The 10,735-nt window shown below is 36.1% G+C and overlaps 1 protein-coding gene across 3 annotated transcripts in view; it reads right to left on the minus strand.

The window, feature by feature from the left end:
- Nucleotides 1–10,735, minus strand: part of MBD5 (methyl-CpG binding domain protein 5) — a 221,772-nt gene that overhangs the window by 40,525 nt on the left and 170,512 nt on the right. For all 3 annotated transcript variants that reach the window (XM_029934620.1, XM_029934621.1, XM_029934619.1), the window contains 3 exons: nucleotides 9,563–9,665; nucleotides 8,141–8,321; nucleotides 1,413–3,548 (listed from right to left, as the gene is read on the minus strand). In XM_029934620.1, coding sequence (XP_029790480.1) covers nucleotides 1,413–3,548; nucleotides 8,141–8,321; nucleotides 9,563–9,665 — 2,420 coding nt within the window. The remainder of the gene's footprint in view (nucleotides 1–1,412; nucleotides 3,549–8,140; nucleotides 8,322–9,562; nucleotides 9,666–10,735) is intronic.

Consider the following 10,735-nt stretch of genomic DNA (forward strand, 5'->3'; position numbering starts at 1 on the left):
GAAGCCCCTTTGGAATAAGCATCCTGTTAAACACATAAAAAATAGTTTCATGAGATTCTTTAAGACTAGGAATATCTAGAAGGCACTAATCATTTCAGTTATCTTCTCCACCTTATATTCTTTTTAACACAAGAGGTCAGTGAACAGTTCATTAAATACTGACATCAAAACATAAAACAACACAAGTTGTGGAGGATGGCAGGTGTAAAGTAGTGACACCAGGAAGGAAAACACTCGATTTTACCACCAGCAACAGAGACATGTAGGTTCTAACGCTTTTCCAGCGTGAGGCTATAACACAGTCTATACATATCCCAACAACAGCATGTTATTAAAAGCCTCAGCAGGTTTCTCATTTCCAGTAGCAATCTGCTTTTCAAAGCCCGTTTGTATTCATATCTGAATAATATTGTCTCTACAATGACCTTCTGTTTCCTCCCTGTCATTTCATACAAATCTCTCAAATCATTAGTGTTGGGTTTTGGGTATTCTTTCTGAAATATTTCTACAGTCAAATTTTCTGATGTCTCAATGAATTTACCTCTTTAATGCTTCTTTACTGATTTTTATAACAATTTCTGATGACCCTATTGCACAAAACACAATTCTTTCTAATGTGTCTACTTTTAAATAAATTGGTCTCCTTCATTATAGTGGATGAAGAGATATAATAAATTTGGGTTCAAAACCTTAATGTCAATGGTTAAATTCTATAAGAAAACTGTAAAACAATTTCAAGATCAAAAATTCTGGAAATCAGGTTTTCAAGCCTTTTTTATTAGAAAACTTAAATTATTACCTTTTTTAAAAAAAGGAAGTAGCCAATATCCATTTTTGAATTTTCTCAACAAATAATAATAAAGGATAGCAAACTAGGATAAGAAAACACATTAGAAGGCAGCTTTCTACTTCATACAACTTCTAGTTACCTTTCCTACCCATTTACCTATTTCTGGTCAGCAGCAAGAACAAAAAAATCCATTTATTTTTGCCTTTTTGGGTTTTCCAAGATGAGCGTCATTTACCTGAATACAAACAAAAGCTAGGGGAAACAGCTTTTATATTGGCATAGACCAAGTACATGTCTCGTGAACCAGGACACCCTGCCTTATATGGCTTCTTTTGTAGTTTAGAGTCCAATGGTTATATAACCAACTGAAAGTCAAACAAAATTCAAAATGACACAGATTGAAAACAAATAACGGAAACACATGGAATCCCCTTGGTTGTTATTTTTTCTAATAGACAAATCCCTAACATTCTGTAAATAAAATTATAAATACTAAAGAAATGATGACAATTTCACAATGGGGAAAGGATCATTTCTTATCATAATAAATATTTTGGTACAAATTTTAAAAAACGTAGAAAAGTTTAGTACCTTGGGGTACTTTTTTCTAATAAAACCATACCTGCTTCAGAACTTGTTTGATTATAGCTGCTAACAATGCTGTTTGGTATCACTGGAGTGGAGGACGTTGAAATTCTTGACTGAGGTGGATTGGGATGTAATGAATTTCCTAAAGCCATGCCCGACTGACTGAGCATCCCACAGTTCCCGCTAGCCTGAATCTGATTTATTAAACCTGCAAGATGGTGGTTTGGGACTGGGCTGTTACTGTGAACAAAGTTAGTGTTTGCATTGTGGCAGTGCACGGCTTCCCCTCTCAAAGGTATGTTCTGTGTCAGTGAATTCTGAAGAGCACTGGAGTTCATATTGGGATCTGTAAAATGCAGCTGGTTAGCAGAGCAAGGCAAAGCAGTATTTGAGCCCCCACAACCCGGGGTACTATTGCTACTCAAGTGAGAGCTTTGACAACTCATAGACTGTAGTAACTGAGACATTGAACTGATGGGAAATGAACCCTGACCCTGCTTTCTTAGCAAGTCGGGTCCAGGTTTAGGAACTGCAGAACTATCCATTTGAGACTGTCTGAGCAAACTCAACACTGTGGTAGGTGGCTGTTTTCTTTTCCGCAATGAGTCTTTTTGCTGAGACATCAGCTTATCTCTTAGTGCTGCTCGACCACTTTGCCCTTCCCCTGTTGGGAGAAGCATGTTGGCAGTAGGAGGGAACATGGTGTTTAAAGTGCTATGTCCTTCAGTGTTGCCACTGCCAGCAACAGCTCCAGAACTGCTACTGCTGCTACAGTTGTTACCAGCAAGTTTGTTTTGATTTGCTAGCTGTGCTTTGGCTGCTGCTGAGAGTAAACTACTTGCTGGAAAGGAGGCAGCATTGTGCTGGTTCAAGATCTGATTTAAAGGCATTCCCAGCAAACCAGGCTGACTCTTTACGGAACCACTTCCGGCAGATGCAGTAGGAAAAGCTGCACTGCTTGGGGTATTTAGTACATTACTCATTCCAGCAATTAATGGGTTAGGGATATCCTTGTACTGATGGTGTCCATCGGACTTGGTAGAAGGGCTTGATGGCATTGATGGCCTTGGGGACCCTATTGTTGACCTTGGTGACCTGGGTGGAACCTTAATACCACTACAAGTGGCCTGGGGTCCTAGAGGTGGCATCATGAAATTTCCGTGATCTGATGATGTGGAAGATGAGCGTGATCTTTGGGGCGATGCCTCAATCCTTCCAATTCCAGTCCCCATCATGTGCACTGGGGATGTCACTGGAGAAGGGGACAGGGAGGTTGAAGCTGAATGCTGAACTCTTTGTATATGACTCCCATGATTCATGTGACCAGGTTTTACGGTTGGCAAAGGGAGATTACTTGGCAAAGGAACAACAGCAGGAGGCATGCTTACATTCATCACAGGTACCTGAGAGTGGACATTTGAATGGAAACTAGTTGGATTAATGATAACAGGGTTCTGATTCACCGGTTTACTGGGAATAGGGTCAAGAATGCCAAGTGGATCTTTCTCAGATGTTAATGGCTTTTTCTGAAGAGCACAAGAAGGTGGAGGAGGGGGAGGTGGGCCTTGGGGTGGTTTGTGGTGGAACATTGCTCGTGGTATTTCCATATTAGTTGAAAAATTACACATTGGTTTTTTCATTACTGGACTCTTTGTAGTCAAGGTTGGGGAAAGAGGTATATTAGTCCTTCCAGCCATTGCACAGGATGACTGTACAGGAGAACCATGTAGCATTACTGAAGGTGGAGAAAGAGGAGTCCTATTTAGATGAATAGGACTAGAACTGGGAGCTCCGTGGAAACCAGGATTATTTCTTGGGAAAACATCAGGGCTTCCAAGTGGGTCAGTCCTTGGAGAGATCGAGCCATCTCCATATATCTGGGAACCTGACGATGCTGGGCTGGGGAGGCCTCCGTGGCTGCCACGGAATGGAGATTTCTGTCCGTGTTCACTGCTGCCCAATCTCTGCCGGGGGTAGACAGGGTGGAGTTCTTGCTGCTGGCTTCCAGGCAGTTCTTGTACATAGAGCCTTCCCATGGCATTTGATGATCCAATCATTAACTTGAAAGGATTCTTACATTCAGGCATTACAGAATTTGTAATTCCTTCATGCGACTTATTTCTTACAGATCTTGGAGTTGCTGCCCGAGAAGGTACTACTGGAGTTGCATCTGATGTGAAAGACAGAAAAACAAAATTGTTAGTGGTCTCAATTCTTTTGTGTTGGCATGGGGGAGGGGGGGGGAGGAGGGAAGGAAACAAGGAAATGAGGAAGGGAGGGCATCTGGAAATAGAAATCTGCAAATAGAAGCTGTGACTTTATGCAATTAAAAAAAGTCCTGTACTGTCAATAAATTTTGATCAAAAAAAATACACATTATTCCCCATTAGTTGACCAAAGGTTCTCAATAACTGCTCATTATGCTTGTTTACTTCTTACCTGTTGAGAAAGGATGGGGATCTGAATCAGTACATACTGACATTAGCCATTCTAATAATATTTATAGTGTGAAAAATCAAGATTGACAGCCCATATAGAAATGATGATGTTACTATCTTGTTGGATTTGAATTTTTTAAGAACAGAGTTACAAGAGAAAATTATAATCTGTATGGCATATTTTCTTATAATTTAAATGCATTGCCATTTTCACCAAAATATTTGTTACCCTATAAGTCTTTTTGTTTCTTTACTGAAGGAAACAGCTATAGGACAGCTACAAAAATGCTTCCTTATCTCACCATTTTTACTATGAGAGCAAAAGAGTCTTAATTTTTGTAAATTAAGTGCATGGGATTTTGAACCTTTTAAAATGGGGGTGATCACAATAATGAGGGCAGTGATATTGCCACCATGCTTAACCTCATCAACCTCTGTAACATTATACAACACTGCAATTTCTTTGCCCTTGATCAGCCATTATTGTAAAAACAGCCTTAGTCAATCACTTTAGATAAAAGATTGCAATTCTTTTATTAGTTTGGAATCCCAATGCAAAATTTACTCAGAATGCTAAAATCTTCAGTACTGGGTTCCAATCGAGTATTCTCTTTTTACAGAAAGCATCGCTCCCTCTCTGGCTTTTTGGAATCCCTTCAATTCCTTTGGAGATCAGACAGAATATAGGCAACAAAAGCAAGCTGGCTCATCATACAGAATTTTCATTTTATCATGTCAGAATTCTAGGTTTACATTTTTTAGCCCCTAAGGATGTTTAACTATTTATAACGTTGCGCCTTCTAAAACAGAGATGGCAAATAAAATCAGTTTCATATGCCAATTCCCATCAGCTGGTGGTGGCTGCTCAGAGCGCTATGTAGAAAGGACGTGGAGCTCTAGCCGGGCTCTGCGAGGGAATGCCAGTGAGAATCACGAGGTGAAAGTGGTACCATGTATACTATATATATTGGCCACCCCAATTCTGAGACTTGCAATATATTAGCAAGTATACTTGGATTCCCTTGCAATTAGAGGTATATTTACTTAAACGAATAATTGCAGACTTCCGATAAATACTCTTTTCCTATCTGCTAGACAATATATAGGTCAAATTATATCATAACCATTTCTAAGACTGTGGTTGTCAACCTGGGGTATACCAAAGACTAGGTAGGATTCATTAAAGAAATAAGAGAATGCAGTGAACATATATTTTTCTTGGAAAAGTGGGCTTTCTATTTCTACCCTAGTATGGTATGGTAGAGATTATTTGATAGAGTGGTTTCTGTGTGTAAAAATGAAAAGTTGAGAACGAATGATAGAAGAGAATTGCAGCAGATCAACTCAATTGAGCTTATTTTCTTGTTAAAGACAGAATTTTAAAGTTTATAATTAAACAAATAATATGTGGAAAATGTTTGGAGCATTGTGCATAGCATCTAGTGAGGGCCCAGTTGTCCGTATGAACATCACGAGCATTATTATGTGATTAGCTGTGTCTTCTTTAATAATAAAACCATGGAGTTGATTCTGTTTTGGGGTGTTTATACAATTATCTATAGTTCAGTGATTAAAAATATGGACACTGGCATTCTTATAGGCAACAGAATTTAGAAAACAGCTGTGGTTTAGAAAGGATGTCTTCCATACCTGGGGAAAAATAGTTACCATCTTTAAAATGACAGGAATATCGAATGAACAAACAAAAGTCATGCTGATGTTATGCTACATTTAGGAATTAAGTATTATAAGAGTTGGCAACTAGAAATGCTAGGCACTCATCAAGTGCTTTCATGTATACTTAAGTAGACCGTTCAAGAAAAATAAACAGAAACTAAATATATTCTTATGCATGCAAAATAAAGAGAGGTGAAAACGACTACATGAGTCTTCTTAACTTTTAATTACTTCAATCCCAACCCTATAATATAGTTTGATATTAGGAATTTGAAATAAATGCTATAACTGAAGCTGTGAAAGAATAGCAATTAATCCAATAAAGCATATCAGTTTTTTAAAAGCAGAGGTTTAAGGGTGTTTTAAAATGCTTATTTATCTTGAGAGAGAGAGAGAGAGAGAGAGAGAGCAGGGGTGAGGCAGAGAGTGAGGGAGAGAATTCCAAACAGGCTCCATGCTGTCAGTGCAGAGTCCAATGTGGGGCTTGATCTCATGAATTGTGAGATCATGACCTGAGCCAAAATCAAGAGTGGGGCACTTAACTGACTGAGCCACACAGACACCCCCAAAAGCATATTGTTTTAAAAGCGGATCGAGATACACCTCTTATACCTGAACTAGTTAAAGATTTACCTTTAATCTTAATAATGAAACTTGTATTTATAGGGTATGACAAAGGACCTAGATCAAGATTCTGTTAAGGTCATTAAAAAAGTGATAAGGCAGACTTTGTAGAAAGAGGTAAAATTGGTATAATGTGATATGAGAGTGGCAGCAGATATATGCAAGGTGATATGCAAAAATGAGAAGTTATATCAAGGTGGCAAGATAATGGCATATTTAAAATAATTTATTACTATTAAATAGGTCTTTAAATTGTTGCAATATCTTTTAGTTTAAAAAAATGTACTCATTAAGAGAAAAAGAAAAATTTCCTTAACTTTTTTTCTTACATACCTTAGTGGAGCAATTTTTTCTGATCATTCCTGTTAAAGTTCAAAGGTTAGAGGGTTACTGAAGAAGAACTCTCTGCTAATAACTGCCAAATTTGTCTCTTCCTACTCTCCTCACATGAGTTCTAAGGGTGAATTTTTAATTACCTATATGATGTCACAGCTGTTCCTCTTTGTATCTAAAGCTGTCAGTAACTTGGTCCCAACTTACTTATGCACGTTTAATCTTCCACTCAAGTCAGATTAGTTTCCACATCATCTCTTAATTATGCACCACTCATCTTGAATAAGAATTTTCTTATTTCCCTGATATGTCCAAATCTTACCATCTTCCAGGGCTAAAGGTTTCTTTGATCACTACAGATTATATTTATCATCCCTATTTTTCAGAACTCTGCAGGACAATATATCATTTATCATAAACAAATGTGTTGATACTCAGCCATGTTTCATCTTGAATTATCATTCAAGTGTTAAATTGACTGTAGTATTTTGGAAGGAGTTCATATCCTAGCCCATACAAAAAGAAGTTTCTCAGTCTCAAAGTATAATTCCACAAATTACATATTAGTTAAGAAGGGAAAAGTTCCCTTAACAAAGGAGAAATTGGATATACCTAACTTTAACCAAGCACTTGAACTTAATGTCATCAATATGGTATGAATGGACAAATGTGCCTCTTAATGAGGACATAATATTACCTATGCAGTATTTCTACCAAACTGTGTTTAATGTGAGTATAAACAAATGTCAGAAAACAATCAGACATATCTGAATTGGGAAACATCTATAAAACTGACCTGGGCTCAAATAGATTTTAAAAAACTGGGAAATTGGTATAGATTAAAGAAGTGTAACAAGTTAATGCAGTTGTACAATCTTTGATTGCAACTTGGGTTTAAAAAAGAACTGTAAGAAATTATTAGGACAATTGGAGCAGTTAAAATATATACTGCATTTTGGATAATATTATCAGTGTTCAATTTTTTGAATGTGATAATTAGATTGTGGTTTACATAGGAGAACATCCATGTGTGTTGAAATCTTTAGAGATGAATTGTGAGAATAATTGCAACTTCTGCCACAAAATGCTAATTGTTGAGTCTGAGCAAAGGGTACATGGGTGTTTGGTGAACTGTTTATATAACTTTTCTGCAGCTTTGAAATTAAAAAAAATAAAAGCATGCATGCATGCATGTGTGTGTTTGGTGGAGGTAAAAAAAGTTCCTGACAAGGTGACCTCTCTTAGTAGGTGTTCAATAAATAGCTATTCAGTGACAGTAAGAATAACACCGCTGGCTCTGGACCATATTGCTACTTGTGGTGGAGGACTTGAAACCACATCCAATCCAGCTCTAGCAAGAAGGTGACTTTTGTTTCCTAAAAACCAGTGGCACTTTCTGTTTTGTGAGCTCAGCTCTACATACTTGCACAGCATTTGGATGTGCTAATTGGTGCTTATTCTGCTCAGTTAACTCAAGGATTTAAATAGGAAATGTGGGAAAACAACTCTGTAGGAATTTTCAGAACTAATTTGCTATCTGTAAAAAAACGATAAAACACAGACAACTTTGAAAGCACTGTGTGTGTTTTAAAAGGGGACTCAGAAAATGGTTCACAAAGTGGTTTCCAGTGACTCCTCTGGGAGAGAAGTTGGGGAGGCAGATTTGTAGACCCTTCACCATATTACATACTTGTTCCTCCCCCAGGACTGGTGAGCACCAGAGAAGGATGTGGGGCTTCCATGCTCTTATGAAGTGTGGCCACTGCAATGATTTTTCTTTTATGTATGCATAGCTTTGTGACATCTTCATCTGCTTTAACATCTTCTGCAGTTCTCTGTTTCACAGCAGCTCCAGGATCAAAATTAAACACCTGGAAAAAGCACAGCCTCTGTTTAGCGTATGTCTATAAAAACATTAAATTAAAAAAATCCCATTGTAAAAACAGTAAAGTTTCACGTAGATTAAGCCATAAATCTGAATAAAAGTGTCTTGAGTTTTTAAATTAAGAGAAAGTTTTATATATAATATAATAAATACTTCTGCTGAACTCATGGTTTTTCATGATAAAGTAAATAATGAAAATTATCCTAATTCTAAGATAGCCAAGATAAATATATGGGAAGGTATAATACCTGATAATATTTTTAATTTTAGATACTTCCTGATGTTATAATAGCACAAAACCAGATGAGGTATAGTTTACTTGTTGTGTATATATTTATAGGCTGTTTCCAATGCTTTCTGGGGGCATGGGTGTGACACAAATAAAAGGAAAAAGTGGTCTATTAATCTTTAGTTCTAAAATGAGCACATACTAGATACTCAGAGAACAATGTCCTGTTTCTAATCTATTCTAAAATAATATTTTATATTTAAAATAACTGTATTTTTGTATTTAAAATTCAAACATAGCTTTAGTTGAAACACTAAGCTGAATTAGTCATGTCCATTTCAGACATAACTTGAACTACTGAAAAGATCAATTTCCAGGAGGTTTATTCTGTATAAAAGTACATGTTAGTCTTCAGTAGAGTATCTTTTCCTTTTTTGCTTCTTTTTGCTTTTTTTGCTGTTGTTGTTGTGATTGTTTGATGTGCAATATGTTTTTGTATGCAGATAGCAAATAAACTTTGATCTTCCAAAAAAAATAAATAAAATAACTGTATTTTTTACTTTGCAAAGGACTAAAATAGTTTTACTTTTGGTTCAGAGGGTTCAGCTTTGTGATTTTAGAAATATTTGTGGCAGACTTATCAATACTCATGCAAAAAATAATATTTCAGACTGAGTAGTTATAGTAAAGAAAGAAAATATCGAGCTGTTAACTAATGGCCATGGGTATAGCTCAAATGAAAAGGTGCTAAAAAGATTTTGGTGAAATATTTAATATGAATATATGCTTATCATCTTTGACAATGCCTGGGACTTGAGCTATTTTCTACAATTTTAAGCATTCCAGAGTGCATACAAAAGATATCTAATTAGATAAAGACTTTAAAATGCATATATGATTGGAGAATAATATACAAATGAAATGCCAGATGAGAAAAGCAAATATATGAAACACCTAAAAAATAAAAAAGGCCAATAGATGTGTTGAGAAATGGTTACCTTGGGAAGAATAAGCGGACATTCCAAGCCACACTTGCATGTTCCGTCAGTAAGCAGGTACGTTTTAACCTGCTCCAAGCAAGATAACAAAGACCCACTGGGACTGTGAAAATAGTTTAAAAAAGCATCAGGAAATAATTCTGACTGCACATATTATATGAAAAAAGGCATAATTTATAGTCTTAATGTCTTTCAAAAGAGAACGTTTTCCTACTAAAGAAAAGCATTTTCTTTGTCAATATTATGTTATCTACTAAATTATAGCCTTTAACACTATCGCTCTTTCTTCTAACCAAACTATTTCTCAGAAAAATAGAGATTTTCATAGAAAATTTATGTATTTTGAAAACTAAGTGTGGACTAAGGATGGGAAAGAATGCTTTTCTTAAGAAAGTACAGAAACAGGAAAGAAAGGAACAAGAACACTACATGAAAGTCATCACTATCTTAAAGTAGAAGATCCACTTTTAAAGCTGTTTAAGGAAAGACTGAAATTTTAGAAACGTGTTAGAAGTCAAGTCAAAAAGTCACTAAGTCTACAAAAGTTGTGGCTAACAAGTTCTTCCTTTTAATTTTGGAATCTAGAACCAAACTGTCCCAATGTAAAAAACAGATGTCTCTTTTTTCCTAATTTTCGTGTTTCTTTGTAGATAGATAAATGTGGCCCAATTCAAACTGTACTGGGGAACCAAACCATTTTGGCAAGAAAAAGAAGCCATGCAGAATGGATGAAGATCATGAACTCTATAAGAAAATAGGATTTTAGATGTCAGAAAGGTGCCTTGCACATCTTCTGGTTGGTAATTGGGGTAATGCTCTCAATGTTACTACTCTGTGGGTCACAAAAGTCAGTATTTTCTGTGAATACCGATCAAGTCAAGCCTACAGATTTAGGTACTAATTCAGATGGCAGGACAAGTCTTTTGATTTTTATTTACAATGAAGGTTAGTTTAAAATGAGCAATTTATACTTTAAGACTTCTGCTATTAATATGTTGATTTTATAACTTAAATAGATATTATGCTTTGAAAATTATTATATACTTTTCATTCGAGAATAGCTTTAATTTATGACTATTTCCTGAAGTGTTCAGTTTAGTCTTCTCATCAAATTTATCCAGAAACAATACTCTCCATCTTGTATACAAAGCATTACTCTATTGGGGGCAGACT

Source organism: Suricata suricatta, chromosome 3, assembly GCF_006229205.1.
Source record: "Suricata suricatta isolate VVHF042 chromosome 3, meerkat_22Aug2017_6uvM2_HiC, whole genome shotgun sequence".
Taxonomy (NCBI): Eukaryota; Metazoa; Chordata; class Mammalia; order Carnivora; family Herpestidae; genus Suricata; species Suricata suricatta.